We start from the raw sequence: 18,458 nt of genomic DNA, 5'->3' as shown, positions 1-18,458 counted from the left end.
ATAATCTCAGCCAAAGGAAAGAGAAGTTATCACGATGTATGGATTTCAAACGGGCACCAATGTACATTGAAATGGTTGAGCAAAAATTATGGATGACAAAGCTTCAATGTGATGCACCATTGGAAACTAAATGGGAAGCTTTCAAGAAAGCTATTTGTTCTTGTGCGGAAGAATGCTTTGCCATAAAGCATCTCCATGGTATCAACAAAGATAGATCACGCAAAAGGTGGTTTGATAAACAATGTCAAGATGCTCGAAAGTCCTTGATAAAGCTTGATGCAACTATGGACAAAGACAACTATCAAAGTCATTTGCATACATACAAGGCATTGATTCAAAAGAAGAGAAGAAGATGGGAAGTAAAGCAACAAGAATTTCAAGTCCAAGAAAAGGCACATGCATGTGGAAGATTTTGGAGAAACTTGAGAGGCAAGCGGGTTGAGAATTTTGGTAACTTGAGGCTAGTGGATATGTACACACATTGTAGGAAATTATATGAGCAAGAAAATACTGAAAAAATTCCATTTTATGGTTCACTCCCATGTATGCCGTCTTTTTTTACTATTGAGGATGTATGCGGTGGGCTTGAAAAGTTGGCCACTCGCAAAGCTGGAGATCTTCAAGGTATCAAGCCGGAGATGATCAAATGGACGGGAGATTTTACCCATGAGTGGATGTGTGATATGTTCAACCTTGCACTTCAACATGGTATCCCTTATGATTGGAGTACTAATTGGGTTAAGCCTTTGCATAAAGGAGGGGATGTAAAGAATGTAAGCAACTACCGGACTATAATGATTGGGTCTCTTATGGAAAAGTTGTTTGGGTGCATAATGGAGATGAAATTGAATGATTGGGCTGAAGATAATGACAAGCGTGCAAAGGGACAAGCGGGTTTTCGTCGATGCCATAGCACCATTGACCATCTTGTCACTCTTCGTGCTCTCATGGAGGAAAGTCGGTTGAAAGGCAAGCGATTATATTGTTGTTTTGTGGACTTTAAGAAAGCCTTTGATATGATTCCACGTAACAATTTGTGGAGAAGGATGGAAGAACTCCAAGTGCCAAGTGAGTTTATGCTTTGGTTTCTCGAATCTATGAGAAGGTGATTTGTCAAGTGCGCATGGGAAGAGAAATTTCAGAAATTTTTGTAAGCACTATTGGGGTTAAACAAGGATGTCCATTGTCACCAACTCTCTTTGGTCTATGCATCGATCAATTGGAACAAATGGTACTTGACTTTATGCAAGAAGAAGGCATTGAAGAGGTCACTATTTGCAATGCGGTAATCATGCTTTTGTTGTATGCGGATGATGTAGTGCTTCTAGCACACACTTTAGAAGATGCACAAAAGCTTATGGTTGTCCTTGAGAACTTTTGCTTGCATAGTGGGCTGATTGTAAATGAATCCAAAACAAAGGTTATGCTTGTGAAAACCAACCATAAGGAGAAGCCATGCATTGTGTACAACAACGAGACACTTGAAGTTGTTGAGAGCTTTAAGTACCTTGGCTTTGAGGTTCCATCCAATCACAAGTGGCATGAATGTGCTATGCGTCGTTTGGAAGCGGGAAAGAGAGCATATTATGCATTTGAGAACATCTGTAATGCGGGAAACATCAAGTGTTGGGTTCTCAAGAAGTATCTTTTTGATGCATTGGTGACACCGGTTCTTCTTTATGGAGTTGAAGTGCGGGGCGGGAGCATCTCAAAGTATACTTGGAAAGAGTTTGAGAATGTCCAAAAGCGTTTTCTTACAAACTTTCTCCAAGTTAAGACACAAACACCATATATGCTCCTACTTCTTGAGTCGGGATCTCTTCCAATTGAGGTTATGGGCATGGAAAGGGTTGTGGAGTACATGATAAAGATGCGTCAAAACCCCTCACATCGACTTCCTACAATTGCATGGGAAGCAAGCAAAAAAGTTCAAAAGACGCATAAAAGCAAGATCTTGAGCACGGGATGGATGCAAGACATAAAGAAGTGGTTTGGGAGATGGGATGCATTACACTTGCTACATGATGCTTCAATTGACTCTCAAGTGAATGAAGCTTTTCTACAACGCCAATGTATTACGGCTTGGGAGAAATCTGGTGGGTCACGCTTCATACATTACACCACCTATATTGCCCCCAACTACAAAACCATGTTCTTCGCTGAGAGAGGAAACCGTACTCACACTTACATGCTTGAGCCTATTCCCTTGTCCGCGATACGCACTATCGCAGCAATTCGGCTTAGCTCCCATTTCCTTCGATGCGAGATAGGGCGTTGGGGCAATGGAGAAGAGTCAAATCGATTGTGCACATTATGCTCACTGCAAGTTCGAGAGTCTGAGTACCACACACTACTAGAGTGCTCAGCTTTTGATCACATCCGAACTTGCTTCTCTCACATTTTCAGCCATAACTTAGACCTACACACTTTCCTCTCCCAGCCAAAGTGTGGGCTCTCCATTGCGACTCTCATCACTACAATTTTGGAGCATCGAGAGTCACTCATCAGCCATAACTTAGACCTACACACTTTCCTCTCCCAGCCAAAGTGTGGGCTCTCCATTGCGACTCTCATCACTACAATTTTGGAGCATCGAGAGTCACTCATCAGCCATACACATACTACATCACATGTAACTTTGGTCCCATAGGTCATATTTGACCTCCGAGGACGATAATAAAATCTATCTATCTATCTCTCTCTCTATGCTCACACCTCTCTCCAGCCCTTTCCCTTCCCTTTCTTCCCTCTCTATCTCTCTCTCTCTCTCTCTCTCTCTCTCTCTCTCTCTCTCCCCCCCCCCCCCCTCGCCCTCTCCAACCCCCTATCTTTCTCTCTGTGCGACCCCCCCCTCTCTCTCTCTCTCTCTCTCTCTCTCTCTCTCTCTCTCTCTCTCATGAAGAAAATGTGCCCAAGGAGATCTCTCATGAAGAAAATGTGCCCAAGGAGGAGGCAAGTCTCTCAAGCAAATAGGGATGCGTGACCTATGAGACCGAGTTACAATTGAAAATATGCTTTTGGAATTGTAATGGATACCCATGGAATGTGGGGGTTGGCATTGATGAACTAACAAGCAAAGCCGATGTTGTACTTCTTGTTGAAACTTGGGAGCATGATACACAAAGGATTAACGGCTTGGAGGATTACAATGTACATTCATTGATGTGGTCAAAGAATCTCAAGCAACGAAGAGGACAAGGAGGGTTAGCATGTATGGTTAAGAAAGGATTGGAAGATTTTGTATCAATTGTGAAAGATGACAAGTACAAACGTTATGTATGGCTGAAAATTATGACACCAAAAAGAGCACCCATTTTTGTAGCCGGTTGCTACATTCCTCATCATGATTCTCCCTTTTATGCTTGCATGGATAGAGATCAACCATTTTCTGATTTGGAAGAGGACATTGCTTATTTCAAAGGTGAAGGTGATGTTATTGTATTTGGGGATATGAATGCTCACACAAAAACATTGCAACATGATACTCAACAATTTGATATGCCATACATTTCAAGGAAGTTGGAGGAGGTTCACTTGTATGATCGTACTTCAATGGATGAGAAAGAGCCGGATCACTATGGAAAGTTACTTTTACACATATGTAATAGCACGGGTATGCTCATTGCCAATGGTGTATCTTTGTGGAGTGGAACCAATGGATTTACATGTAGAAGACATAATAGGGATAGTGTGATTGACTATATGCTACTCTCTGAAGCCATCATGTATCGCATAAAGAGTTTTATGTTTGGTCAATGGACCCCGGAATCCGACCATCGCACCTTATGTATTGACCTTTCATGTGGAGAAGAAACTAAGCATGATAATTTCAGCCAAAGAAAAGAGAAGTTATTACTATGTATGGATTTCAAACGGGCACCAATGTACATTGAAATGGTTGAGAAAAAATTATGGATGACAAAGCTTCAATGTGATGCACCATTGGAAACTAAATGGGAAGCTTTCAAGAAAGCTATTTGTTCTTGTGAGCAAGAATGCTTTGCCATAAAGCATCTCCATGGTATCAACAAAGATAGATCACGCAAGAGGTGGTTTGATAAAGAATGTCAAGATGCTCGAAAGTCCTTAATAAAGCTTGATGCAACTATGGACAAAGACAACTATCAAAGTCATTTGCATACATACAAGGCATTGATTCAAAAGAAGAGAAGAAGATGGGAAGTAAAGCAACAAGAATTTCAAGTCCAAGAAAAGGCACATGCATGTGGAAGATTTTGGAGAAACTTGAGAGGCAAGCGGGTTGAGAATTTTGGTAACTTGAGTCTAGTAGATATGTACACACATTGTAGGCAATTATATGAGCAAGAAAATACTGAAAAAATGCCGTTTTATGTTTCACTCCCATGTATGCCGTCTTTTTTTACTATTGAGGATGTATGCGGTGGGCTTGAAAAGTTGGCCACTCGCAAAGCTGGAGATCTTCAAGGTATCAAGCCAGAGATGATCAAATGGACGGGAGATTTTACCCATGAGTGGATGTGTGATATGTTCAACATTGCACTTCAACATGGTATGCCTTATGATTGGAGTACTAATTGGGTTAAGCCTTTGTATAAAGGAGGGGATGTAAAGAATGTAAGGAACTACTGGACTATAATGATTGGGTCTCTTATGGCAAAGTTATTTGGGTGCATAATGGAGATAAAATTGAGTGATTGGGCTGAAGAGAATGACAAGCGTGCAAAGGGACAAGCGGGTTTTCGTCGATGCCATAGCACCATTGACCATCTTGTCACTCTTCGTGTTCTCATGGAGGAAAGTCGGTTGAAAGGCAAGCGATTGTATTGTTGTTTTTTGGACTTTAAGAAAGCCTTTGATATGATTCCACGTAACAATTTGTGGAGAAGGATGGAAGAACTCCAAGTTCCAAGTGAGTTTATGCTTGCGGTTTCTCGAATCTATGAGAAGGTGATTTGTCCATTGCGCATGGGAAGAGAAATTTCAGAAATTTTTGTAAGCACTATTGGGGTTAAACAAGGATGTCCATTGTCACCAACTCTCTTTGGTCTATGCATCGATCAATTGGAACAAATGGTACTTGACTTTATGCAAGAAGAAGGCATTGAAGAGGTCACTATTTGCAATGCGGTAATCATGCTTTTGTTGTATGCGGATGATGTAGTGCTTTTAGCACACACTTTAGAAGATGCACAAAAGCTTATGGTTGTCCTTGAGAACTTTTGCTTGCATAGTGGGCTGATTGTAAATGAATCCAAAACAAAGGTTATGCTTGTGAAAACCAACCATAAGGAGAAGCCATGCATTGTGTACAACAACGAGACACTTGAAGTTGTTGAGAGCTTTAAGTACCTTGGCCTTGAGGTTCCATCCAATCACAAGTGGCATGAATGTGCTATGCATCGTTTCGAAGCGGGAAAGAGAGAATATTATGCATTTGAGAACATGTGTAATGCAGGAAACATCAAGTGTTGGGTTCTCAAGAAGTATCTTTTTGATGCATTGGTGACACCGGTTCTTCTTTATGGAGTTGAAGTGTGGGGCGGGAGCATCTCAAAGTCTACTTGGAAAGAGTTTGAGAATGTCCAAAAGCGTTTTCTTACAAACTTTCTCCAAGTTAAGACACAAACACCATATATGCTCCTACTTCTTGAGTCGGGATCTCTTCCAATTGAGGTTATGGGCATGGAAAGGGTTGTGGAGTACATGATAAAGATGCGTCAAAACCCCTCACATCGACTTCCTACAATTGCATGGGAAGCAAGCAAAAAAGTTCAAAAGACGCATAAAAGCAAGATCTTGAGCACGGGATGGATGCAAGACATAAAGAAGTGGTTTGGGAGATGGGATGCATTACACTTGCTACATGATGCTTCAATTGACTCTCAAGTGAATGAAGCTTTTCTACAACGCCAATGTATTACGGCTTGGGAGAAATCTGGTGGGTCACGCTTCATACATTACACCACCTATATTGCCCCCAACTACAAAACCATGTTCTTCGCTGAGAGAGGAAACCGTACTCACACTTACATGCTTGAGCCTATTCCCTTGTCCGCGATACGCACTATCGCAGCAATTCGGCTTAGCTCCCATTTCCTTCGATGCGAGATAGGGCGTTGGGGCAATGGAGAAGAGTCAAATCGATTGTGCACATTATGCTCACTGCAAGTTCGAGAGTCTGAGTACCACACACTACTAGAGTGCTCAGCTTTTGATCACATCCGAACTTGCTTCTCTCACATTTTCAGCCATAACTTAGACCTACACACTTTCCTCTCCCAGCCAAAGTGTGGGCTCTCCATTGCGACTCTCATCACTACAATTTTGGAGCATCGAGAGTCACTCATCAGCCATACACATACTACATCACATGTAACTTTGGTCCCATAGGTCATATTTGACCTCCGAGGACGATAATAGAATATCTCTCTCTCTATGCTCACACCTCTCTCCAGCTCTTTCCCTTCCCTTTCTCCCCCCCCCCCCCCCCCCCCTCTCTCTCTCTCTCTCTCTCTCTCTCTCTCTCTCTCTCTCCCTCTCTCTCTCTCCATCGCCCTCTCCAACCCCCTATCTTTCTCTTCGTGCGACCCTCCCTCCCTCTCTCTCTCTCTCTCTCTCTTTCTCTCTCTCTCTCTCTCTCTCTCTCTCTCTCACACACACACACACACACACACACACATGCTTGAGCCTATCCCCTTGCTAGTGATACACACTATCATAGCCATTTGGCTCAGCTCCTACTCCCTTCGATGTGAAACTGGACATTCGGACAATGAAGAAGAATCAATTTGATTGTGCACTTTTTATGCTCACTGCTAGTTTGAGAGTCTGAGTACCACACACTACTAGAGTGCTCAGCTTTTGGTCACATCCAAACTTGCTTCCCTCACATTTTTAGCCATGACGTAGACCTATACACTTTCCTCTCCCATCCACAATATGGGCTCTCTATTGTGACTCTCATGACCACAACTTTGGAGCATCGAGTATCACTCATCAGCCAAGATGGAGAGGAGGGTGCTTGCTAGGGCAGAGAGAGGGAAGGGATAGAGAGAGGGAAGGGAAGGGCCAGTGGAAAGAAAAGAGGGAGAGGATTGTGAGAGGGAGAGAGGGGGAGGGATTGTGTGAGAGAGAGAGGGGGACGGACAACATTGGCTTGTTTTTTCATTAAACTACTTTCATTCTTTTTTTCCTTCTTTGTTTAAAAAAAAACAAGGCAATGCTCTCCCCCCCTTGTCATTAAACTACTTTCATTCTTTTTTTCCTCTTTGTATTAAAAAAAACAAGCCAATGCTCTCCCCCCCTCTTTCCCTCTCACAATCCCTCCCCCCTTCTCTCCTCACTCACCCTCTCCAACCCCCCTATCAGAGTTAAAAAAAATGAGGTATAGTGTTTTCAACCAGGTAAATTGTAAAATCTTGATTATATGTTGAGAGGTCTCTGAAGAAAATTAAGAAATTCACAAGTTTAAGTGTAAATACCGGCAAAACCTTTAAATTTTGACCTAAAAATTGAGAGAATTTCAAGTTTGCCCTTATTTTTTTCACTTAAGGACAATGTATTTCTCTAGTGCTCTCTCTCTCTCTCTCTCTCTCTCTCTCTCTCTCTCTTTCGTATAGAGAGAGAGAGAGAGGGAGGGAGTGGGTAGAGAGAGATAGGGACACTCTCTCTAAAAATTGAGAGAAATTCAAGTTTGCCCTTATTTTTTTCAGTTAAGGACAATGTATTTCTCTAGTGCTATCTCTCTCTCTACCTCTCTCTCTCTCTAAGCCCCCTATCTCTCTCTACCCACTCCCTGTCTCTCTCTCTCTCTCTCTCTCTCTCTCTCTCTCTCTAGAAAAGAGAGAGAGAGAGAGAGACGGAGCGAGCAAGAGAGAAGAAAAAGAAAAAGAGAATTTTAACGTAGTAGAAAACTATCCCAAGAGACCTTAAAGATCTATCCAATGAGGAGAGTTGGTTGGGGGGGGGGGGAGGAGAGAGAGAGAGAGAGGGAGAGAGAGAGAGGATGGGGAGGGAAAGAGAAGGGGGAAGGAGAGGGGCCGGAGAGAGGGGCAGGCGGAGAGGGAGAGAGAGAGAGGGGGGGGGAACGGGTTAGAGAGAGAGAGAGATAGGGGGACCGAGAGAGGAAAATGGGAGAGAGAGAGAGAGAGAGAGGTTATATAGTGATAGGGAAAGAGAGAGAAAGAAGAGGAGAATCTTGAGAAAGAAGGGCGATTGTTGGAGGAGGGAGGGCGGCTAGAGGAGTAGATGGAGAGAGGAGGTGGAGGAGGAAGTTGAGGAGGAGGAGCAAGTGAAGAGAAGGGAGCACACAGGCGGCAAGAGGAGGAAGGGGAAGTAAGGAAGAAGATCCTCAAAAAAAAAAAAAAAAAACTCGTTCCGTTCAGCTCGCTCGAAAACCTAACTCAAACTTTGTTAAAATTATTCGGCCTTTCCATTCCACAAAGGATTATAAAGGACACATTATAGAAACTAGTTTCTTCATACATGCTATTTTAGTACTAAACTAGGGTAAAAGGGCCCTCCACATTTAAAAGGGCTCTTCTCTGTAACATTGATTTTAGAGGGAGTATAGGGGACCATATTTAAAAGGGCCTTGCGCCCTTGCGCTCAACCAAAAGGGAGGGCTAAAAAAACTTAAACATAGAAATTCAAGAGCTTAATATTGAGTAAGTAAATAAGTGATTGTTATTGGCAGTGAATGTACTGCCAAGCAGCACGGATAGAGATCTGGAAAGTGACTCATAAGAGGGTCCTGGTTAGATAATGAACTCTCTTCTTAACATGTGTGATTGACAGTATGTGTGTCCGCCATAGCTGGATTAACCTGTAAGCTCAAGACAGCATCAACTTCCTTGTCTTGTTACAGTGTCACATGCTTTAGTTAGAGCTGGGAGCACAAGTGTCCAAATTGAGCAAGGCTCTGCAGAGCGGGCAGGCTAATTGGCGGCAGCGCCGGAGGATCCACACATCAATGCACGCGGTGTGGAAGACATGGCCGCAGAGGGGAAGGCAACGAACCTCATCGAAGTGCATGAGGGGCTCGAGGCATATTGAGCAAGTGGGGGAGCCATCGCCATGCTGCTCAGGATGATGAGGATGAGGCCGCAGGCTGTCAAACAGCAAAGAGGGCATGAAGGCTTGGAGGTGTAGAGAGGGATGAGGATGAGAGTGAATGGGCTGGCGGAAGAGCGTGGGGTGATGAGCCTCATGCGGGGGCAGGTAGTCCAGCTCTTCTGTGGTGCTGATGAAGGGGCTCATTTCATGATGAAGACGATGATGAGGCCCATTACTATTAAAGAGCCTGCGCCGCATGGGCATGGGGAGCAGCAGCGACAGGTGATGGACGAGGAACATGAAGAGGGTGAGCAGGGCGCCTAAGGGGACTGCCGCTGCTCTGAGCAAAATAACGAATATGCGGGGAGCAGGCATGAGGGCGAGGGGGAGGGCCATCGCCATATTCTATTCTACTGTGGTTCTAACTTCTTGTTTGTTTGAGTTGATATCATCACAATGACACACATGCCATGGTGTACGTCATGAACTAACTCTCTCTCTCTCTCTCTCTCTCTCTCTCTCTCTCTCTCTCTGCGCCACGGAAAGCTCTCCTGTCTTTCTCTCTCCCATAATAAAGTGAAAATGATTCTTCACAAAGTGCTCTCTCTCTTCACACTCTCTCTCTCTCTCTCTCTCACACACACACACACACAAGTACACGTACTTAGGCAGTGGTCACGCGAGGCACAGGCACATGTACTTACGTAATAGTCACATGAGACACAAGTATCAATAAGAGAAAATTTGTGCTAACTAAGCTCTGACATGGTTACGAACAAGACACTGAGAGATATGTACTTAGGTAGCGGTCACGTGAGGCACAAGTATCAATAAGAGATAATTGTGCTAACTAAGCTCCGACATAGCTACGAGCAAGACACTAAAAACTAAGCATGGTTACGCGCAAGAATAGTTGCAGAAGTCAACAACACATGTAAGACCCAGGAGCTGCGTAATGAGATTCTCCGCCCAACCTCCCATTATAAAGCCCTTGGCCAAACTGAATAGAATCTTCCCGTTCGCCTTTAGCAGTCGGCCCTTGGCCCAAGTTCTACTCACCTGGGTTTGCCCTTGCCATGACATTACTCCCCCCTTGGAGAAGCTTTTTCGTCCTCAAAAACACAAGTGGTAATATCTTCGTAAGAACGCTGATGTTTTCTTTATTGACGTCCCATACGTGGGTCAGTTGTCCTTATGATAGATAATTGGTGGAGTGAGGAGGTTCAATGAAACCAAGAGCAACATCTTGATTTTCAGCATTGTTCTCCTTTTGCAACCACTTGTATCAAAATGGTAACTCAATTTGTAACTCACTTGAGTACTTTAACACCAATTTCGTACCAAAAAGGACACTTTTTAAGCATTTTTATTAAAAATCTAGTGTCTTTGTTGTATACCATTTGACCACTAGCTTTGGAGGGAGTGTTATATACAAGATAAGGACTTGAATAAAAATTTTAGATGAAAATTATCAATGAGTACCACATGAAAAATCATTTTTGCAATGAAACAATTCCTTTCTTTTGGTTGGATTTATCAAAACAGCAACTCAAAGCTGCACGTAAGAGAACAAGTCAACATCAATTCATATAATGCATATATAAATGTCAAATACGAGTCCAAGAATGTCATAAAAACTAATATCTAACCAACCCAAGTGATTTTCTCATATTAAACTGATCACTTAATGTGGGAGAATAAACGGAAACAAGGGTTAAGATATAGACATGTGCTTATAGATCTATCTCAACACGGGGCCAATGGTAAAGGAGCCCAAATGAGAGATGGTCTATCAAAGAGCAAGGCTAACCAATGGAGCATAAGAACTTAGGGTTAGCTTCATTAAAGACCTCCAATAATGTGTGTAAAAGTCCTTTGACCTTAAGTAAGCTAGGGCTAGAGCTTGAGGCGCGGGAACCCGACCTAGCTCGAGGTGCTTGTCCTGCTTGTCCTGCTTGATGACTAAGGTGCTTGAGGTGCTTGATGATTGAGGTGCTTAAGATGCTTGAGGTGCTTAATGATTGAGATGCTTGAGGTGCTTGACATGCTTGAGATGTTAGGGTTGCACTTGAGGTGAGAACCCAGCCCAAGCTTAAAGTGCTTAAGGGCCAAGCTTGTGGTGGGAACTAAGCCTATGCATAAGGGGTTGAGGTGTCAAAAAGTCAAAGATTCAATCCCTACAAGGAGGGGGCGAGCCCTACATGAGGGGGGATGAGAGAGAACACCCACACACTCACACAAGGCATGCATGGTACAAAGAAAGCAAAAGGGACACTTGTCAAGTTCCTCCTCATGTTGCACTCATTGTGTGCCTGAAGCCTATTGGTTGGCCACCCAAGGGGTCCAATGATAATTTAGGAGATCTAATTAATTGGTTTTGCATTGATCTAGCCCTCTCTCTCAAAGGGGAAAGGGGGGACACTTGTCTCAAGGCTACCCTTGCTGCTTGTAATGCCTCCTGCTTATGATTGGCTAGGCCTGGAGGGGTCAAATGAGCTTCAAGCATGAGCTACAAGGGGGGGTCAACCCAAGCAAGCTAGGGGGTTGCTTAGGGGGTATACTCACCCACACAAACTCACAAACACTCTCATTGTGTGCTAGGCAAGGTGCAAGAGCTCCATCTCCTTCTCCAAGCTCCTTGAGAAGTTGAGAGCCTACACCAACCCTCTTGGCTATGGAATGCAAATCCAACCAAGAGCTATGCTTCAATGCTTAAGCTTGCCATATCCTTCTTCTTCATTACTATGCTATTATGTATGCTAAGCAAGAAGAGTGATAATAAGTGAGGAATTATTTATTTCTCCTATGGAATACTTCTTCTTCCTCTTCCCTACCCTCATTCCCTACTAGCTCTCTCCACCTTCGAAGGTGTTTGAGGTCTTGGGACTGAGGCTTGGGATAGTTAATTCTTTCCACAAAGTGCATGTTATGCTTATTGAAAGAAGGTGAATGGTTTATTGCAAGTAGATTAGTGACTTAATGCAAGTAGATTAATTGTATTGCAAGGTAGATTAATTGTTGCTTTAGGCACAAGTTCATACATAAAAGTGTACATACTCATGCACTCAAATGATTTAGGGAACACAAAGACTAATGATGTTCACGAGTTCTTGATTTTTTTCAAGCTAAGATTGATTGTTGATATTATGCAAAAGCTTGGTGTATGAAGCTTCCATCTCCATACTGCCAAAGAGGTCTCAAGGAACACAAAGATTGTATTGTATCAAGTCTCTCTTAATGAGAGAATCTATAATACAAATGCCTTTTAGAGCAATGTCATAAAAACTAATATCTAACCAACCCAAATGATTTTCTCATATTAAACTGATCACTTAATGTGAGAGAATAAACGGAAACAAGGGTTAAGATATAGACATGTGCTTATAGATCTATCTCAACACGGGGCCAATGGTAAAGGAGCCCAAATGAGAGATGATCTATCAAAGAGCAAGGCTAGCCAATGGAGCATAAGACCTTAGGGTTAGCTTCATTGAAGACCTTCAATAATGTGTATAAAAGTCCTTTGACCTTAGGTAAGCTAGGGCTGAGCTTGAGGTGCGGGAACCCGACCCAGCTCGAGGTGCTTGTTTTCCTTGTCATGCTTGATGACTAAGGTGCTTGAGGTGCTTGAGATGATTGACGTGCTTAATGATTGAGATGCTTGAGGTGCTTGACATGCTTGAGATGTTATGGTTGCACTTGAGGTGAGAACCCAGCCCAAGCTTAAAGTGCTTAAGGGCCAAGCTTGTGGTGGAAACTGGGCCTACGCATGAGGGGTTGAGGTGTCAAAAAGTCAAAGATTCAATCCCTACAAGGAGGGGGCAAGTCCTACATGAGGGGGGATGAGAGAGAACACCCACACACTCACACAAGGCATGCATGGTACAAAGAAAGCAAAAGGGACACTTGTCAAGTTCCTCATCATGTTGCTCTCATTGTGTGCCTGAAGCCTATTGGTTGGCCACCCAAGGGGTCCAATGATAATTTAGGAGATTTAATTAATTGATTTTGCATTTATCTAGCCCTCTCTCTCAAAGGGGAAAGGGGGGACACTTGTCTCAAGGCTACCCTTGTTGCTTGTAATGACTCCTGCTTATGATTGGCTAGGCCTGGAGGGGTCCAATGAGCTTCAAGCATGAGCTACAAGGGGGGGTCGACCCAAGAAAGCTAGGGGGTTTCTTAGGGGGTATACTCACCCACACACACTCACAAACACTCTCATTGTGTGCTAGGCAAGGTGCAAGAGCTCCATCTCCTTCTCCAAGCTCCTTGAGAAGTTGAGAGCCTACACCAACCCTCTTGGCTATGGAATGCAAATCCAACCAAGAGCTATGCTTCAATGCTTAAGCTTGCCATATCCTTCTTCTTCATTACTATGCTATTATGTATGCTAAGCAAGAAGAGTGATGATAAGTGAGGAATTATTTATTTCTCCTATGGAATACTTCTTCTTCCTCTTCCCTACCCTCATTCCCTGCTAGCTTTCTCCACCTTCGAAGGTGTTTGAGGTCTTGGGGCTGAGGCTTGGGATAGTTAATGCTTTCCACAAAGTGCATGTTATGCTTATTGAAAGAAGGTGAATGGTTTATTGCAAGTAGATTAGTGACTTAATGCAAGTAGATTAATTGTATTGCAAGGTAGATTAATTGTTGCTTTAGGCACAAGTTGATGCATAAAAGTGTACATCCTCATGCACTCAAATGATTTAGGGAACACAAAGACTAATGATGTTCACGAGTTCTTGATTGTTTTCAAGCTAAGATTGATTGTTGATATTATGCAAAAGCTTGGTGTATGAAGCTTCTATCTCCATACTGCCAAAGAGGTCTCAAGGAACACAAAGATTGTATTGTATCAAGTCTCTCTTAATGAGAGAATCTATAATACAAATGCCTTTTGGAGGGGGGGCCGGCTCCACATAAATCCGGTCCTCAACTATTGTCATATTCTCTAAAATCTCTCTCTCTCTCTCTCTCTCTCTCTCTCTCTCTCTCTCTCTCTCTCGCAAAGGTATTGCTCATGCCTAGTTAATTAAGTGTTATGATTAAGTTGCTACTACCAATTAAGTTCACTATCTATGCTCTCAAAGTTGCTCACTCTAATTCTCTTAATTCCACTATTCTCTAAGTTCATAGGCCATTTCCATAACAAAGAAAGAGGATCACAACCAAGGGAGAAAAAAAACATGATGTCACCATTACCACTAGTATACAAAACTGCCTTACATGTGAGAGTCCCTGCAAAGTGGTTATCAACAAGTTGTTCAACGAATCATAAATTGGAACCGATTTGCATTTTTTTTGCCATGCAAACACTTCCAAATTATGTACGCATTTGCAAAAATGGAATCCAACATGCCCCAAAACAATGCATGCCACCACTTCCAACCATGTATAGTAGTTTCTAAACTGTACTTAGATCCCAAGACCATACTGTCAAATACATCGCAACCTGCTTTGTTCTTGTTATACTGGATGGCTATGTCTGGACAAGTAAGTGCAAATCTATGACCACTTCCTATCTGCCTCAATACTTCACCACTTTGCATACCATAGACATTAGAAGCAAAAAAAAAAAATCCTTTTTGTCCATCCAACTACATGCAAGAAGGCCTTTCCTCATATCAAATGCAAACCGAGAAGAACCACGCTCACGGCACTCAATATGTAGCAATTGCAAATCCGAAAAGTTTTTCCTGTTAGTCATATAAGTACCTGTACCACCATGCCCTTGTTCAGTCAAATGCATCAAGAGCTTGACTGATGTAAACCACCTATCAAAGAATACATGATGACCTTTCTGTTTCAAATCTTTTGCAAGCATAGATACAACATTATATGAAAGCTCTGGACAAGGCAATTTGTCATACACCCGAAAGGAATAATTATACCAGCTAGTCTCAGAATCGCATAAGTTCCATAACTAAATCCCAAACTTGTGAGGCTTCTTGGGATTATATACCCTGCATGGATTCAACTTACATTTAAACGGTATAATCCTCTCATCAATAGTCATATTTCATCCACAATTGAAGTGCACTTGAAATGTCGCATTCAAACTTTCCTCTAATGGCAAGACTTTCCACAAATTATGCTCTCGCGTTCCTCGAAGAAGTGGCCTTTGAGAGTTATCTCTTACATGCAAGAAACACTTTATCTGCTAATACTCAGTTTGCCCCATTTTCTCAGCATAGTTCGGATAGTGCATGACACCACAAGTTTCCCCTTTCCAATAATAATTCTTGTCTGGCATATACTTCAAAGCCATGCCAAGAGAAATCTCTTTGAGAGTTATCTCTTACATGCAAGAAACACTTTATCTGCTGATACTCAGTTTGCCCCATTTTCTCAGCATAGTTCGGATAGTGCATGACACCACAAGTTTCCCCTTTCCAATAATAATTCTTGTCTAGCATATACTGCAAAGCCATGCCAAGAGAAACACTCGAGAAACACCAATAAATCGCAGAAAAGAGTGTCTATGAAGGTCATTCCACCTTCTTGTGGAGCCATACTTACATAAGACTTGTTCTTGCTTTTCCAATGCATATCTATTTGTCTCACCCACAATCATATCAATCAAGTCTAACGGAAACAAAGCTAGAAAAAGCTGAATTTCTTTGAGTTCTCTTGGTACTTGTCCCAAGTCTGGACCTCCAATGTCTACAAATGTGGGAAGCACTTTGAATGTACCATCAAGTTCCACATGCATCTTATCACCACTCTTCCATGAAGGAATAGTCACATTAGACCAATCAGACTCATCATCACTATCGCGCAAGACCGGCCCTTCGGCCTCCAAAAGCTCATCCTCGCATTCATCTTCTTCTCCCATAGATCCATGCTCATCACAAGAATCACCTTCTTCATGCACACTTGATTTGCGACCTTTCTTGACATGCGTCTTTTGCACTTTTCCACACGTTTTGAGAATCTTGTAGCCCTTTCCATGAGCATGACTACTCCCTACATCTCCATTAGCATCATGAATTCTTCTTGCATGATTCCTCTTAGCCTTTCTAAATGCATCATGAGTGTCCACATTCACATTATTAGCACTGCCATCACAAATCAAATCAGCATCTTGGGCCTTCGGCCATCCTCTACCCACAATGACACGCTTTGGAGGTCGACCTCTCTTACATGTCGTAGGAGGTGCACCAGACACTCCTACAAGAGGAATAGTTGCAATAGAAGCAAATGTAGACAAGAAAGGGGCTTCCTCATTCATTTCTTCCACATGTGTAGACAATGCATTCATAGTAAGCGCATCATCCGTAGTGTACATAACCTGCATCAAATGAGCATCACCACTTTCCATATCAACTGCATCAAGGACAACCTCCATTTCCACACAAGGCAATACATTGGATCTCCGATTTCCCCTCTTTTGACATGCCAAAAATTCGGCCAAGGAGAGATCATCATCAACATCAAATGCAGTATCATTACGTATATCGAGCATGGTTTCTTCCTCAGATACAATGTACATGTGTATAGACTCCCATAACAACATGTAGGCGGTCTCGTCACCATCGAAAATGCATTTGAACAGCCCTTTGCGTGAGTTATACGACACAATCTTGCCCTTGTACTGCTTGTTCTGCCAATCAAGAGGGTGAGCCTCTTTTGCCCATTCAACACCAAATCCCATGGCAGGGTACAATAGCTCTCGTCCTTCTAAACTGTGGCAAAATGCACTCGAAGGCAGCCCGGTGAGCAAGGAAGAGGTCTCCATGGCTGGACACAGAGTGTGTGGGCGAGCGTGACACTGACAACAAAAAATGCGAGCCCTGGTTTTTTCTGTATACAGCGTTGCAAGTTTTGGCCTGCTTTCGGTTTCGCTGGCGAATTTTGAAATTGCCTGTGAGATAAGGCTATGCACTCACTTACAAGGATTCTAAGATCCAAAGATCTTGAGCGTTCCTTTGCCATGGAGATCCAACGGTAGGAATCATTCCAGCCCCAACGTTGGAGTTCCATAGCCATGGAACGTTGCCGATGAAAAACAGGAGCACATAGATCTTGAGATTTTAACCAACCACTAGCACGCACCAATTGACCCAAACCAAAATTTCATGATATTTTTGGAGTCATACTCTAAACATACATTTTGTTTTATGCGAAAATTGGCGTAAAGTATGCATTAAAAAAAAAGGACGAAACTCATGTGTTCACAGGACACTTTAGTGTCCCAGGACACTTGAGTGTCCAATTACAGGACTAGTGTTAAAGGAGTAACCACAATTAAAATGTGTTTAAAGACATCACCAGTTTCAGACTTTCTGAAGATACATGAAAAATGCAAGAAAACCTTGGTGCAACTATCCATGAAGTTGTGAGCCTGAGTTCCAACTCGCATGAATATCTTGAAAAACCCATAGCTATTGAGGGACAGAATAGGGAGTGTCTGTCAAACTTCTGAACATTTTGGAACCTACAGAACTACATGTTCACCCTAATGAAGGTTATATGCCAACAAGCTTTGTCAGCACACCTACTAAGTCCTTGACTTATGAAACGATTGAATCGGTATCCAACCCCACCACTACAGGTGTTCAAAGTTGAAAACCTAAGAAAATGCTAGAAGAGGGAGAGAATCGCCCAATCAAAATGTTTTTTTCCAATGTATGCTCTTAGCAGATCCTTTAGCACTAGAAAAATACTTGTAAGTTGCCCATCCAACGGGGGATGAATAGCAGTAGTAAGAGTAAGAGTGAGGTACTTGCCCCCAACCACTTATAGACAGTCTTCCACAAATGACGATAAACTATGACTCAACCAACTAGGTTGAAAGCGGGTTGGAGTGGAGTAAGCTCATAGAGTGTAGACCATCCAACCACAGACACCCATCTTAAGACATTACCTTGTATGGTAGGGTGTAAACTCATAATAAATCTGCAAGAAAAATTCCACTCGAAGTGCGAAAAATTGCATAAACAAGAAAGTCCATGCATTTGCATGCCGCTCTGAACAAATCTGTGTTAAACACTAGGGCCCATAACACCTAGTTTGCATTCATTTAAGACAAAGAAATCCGAATTGCAATTCCATGAAGAGACTTTCCACGGCACGTACGTGAAAGCCTTTCAACAAGAGTTGGACCATAACAGAATGTGAAAGCTCAGTCACACCTAGGTACCAACTATGAGACATTCCCATAAATGTAGCATGCTTGGCTATATGTAGAAAAAACCCTCCGTTAAGGTGGTTTTACAGTGCTTGTAATGACAACAAGTCTATACTTAGTACCCGACAATTTTTGGCCCCCACTGAAATTGTTCATTATACGACGTGCTCCAAATGGTCTAATAAACGGATGCAATCAGCAGGTAGGGACTTCGTCGCGACACATCATTTAGGAATTAGGTGCCAATGTCAGTCCCAGAGACTCATATTCGCCACATGTGGAACATGTCTCAA

At 42.7% G+C, this 18,458-nt stretch overlaps 2 protein-coding genes across 2 annotated transcripts; both read right to left on the bottom strand.

Moving 5' to 3' along the window:
• Positions 1-8,616: 8,616 nt before the first annotated feature.
• On the bottom strand, positions 8,617-9,479 carry LOC147421329 (uncharacterized). The gene has a single exon (XM_086504358.1). The coding sequence runs from the start codon at positions 9,436-9,438 to the stop codon at positions 8,860-8,862; it is 579 nt and encodes a 192-aa protein (XP_086360484.1). The 5' UTR covers positions 9,439-9,479; the 3' UTR covers positions 8,617-8,859.
• A 5,237-nt stretch (positions 9,480-14,716) lies between these two features.
• LOC147421328 (uncharacterized) lies at positions 14,717-16,911 on the bottom strand. Its single transcript, XM_086504917.1, has one exon. It carries the CDS (start codon positions 16,771-16,773, stop codon positions 15,445-15,447), a length of 1,329 nt encoding a protein of 442 aa, XP_086361043.1. The 5' UTR covers positions 16,774-16,911; the 3' UTR covers positions 14,717-15,444.
• Between the last annotated feature and the right edge of the window lie 1,547 nt (positions 16,912-18,458).

This window comes from Adiantum capillus-veneris, chromosome 28, assembly GCF_014529385.1.
Source record: "Adiantum capillus-veneris isolate H3 chromosome 28, ASM1452938v2, whole genome shotgun sequence".
Lineage (NCBI taxonomy): Eukaryota > Viridiplantae > Streptophyta > Polypodiopsida > Polypodiales > Pteridaceae > Adiantum > Adiantum capillus-veneris.
This window is presented reverse-complemented; position numbering and strand designations above follow the sequence as displayed.

Excerpts from the sequence above, each read along its gene's own strand:
- LOC147421329 (XM_086504358.1), bottom strand. The coding sequence starts at position 9,438 with ATGGCGATGGCCCTCCCCCTCGCCCTCATGCCTGCTCCCCGCATATTC.
- LOC147421328 (XM_086504917.1), bottom strand. The coding sequence starts at position 16,773 with ATGGAGACCTCTTCCTTGCTCACCGGGCTGCCTTCGAGTGCATTTTGC.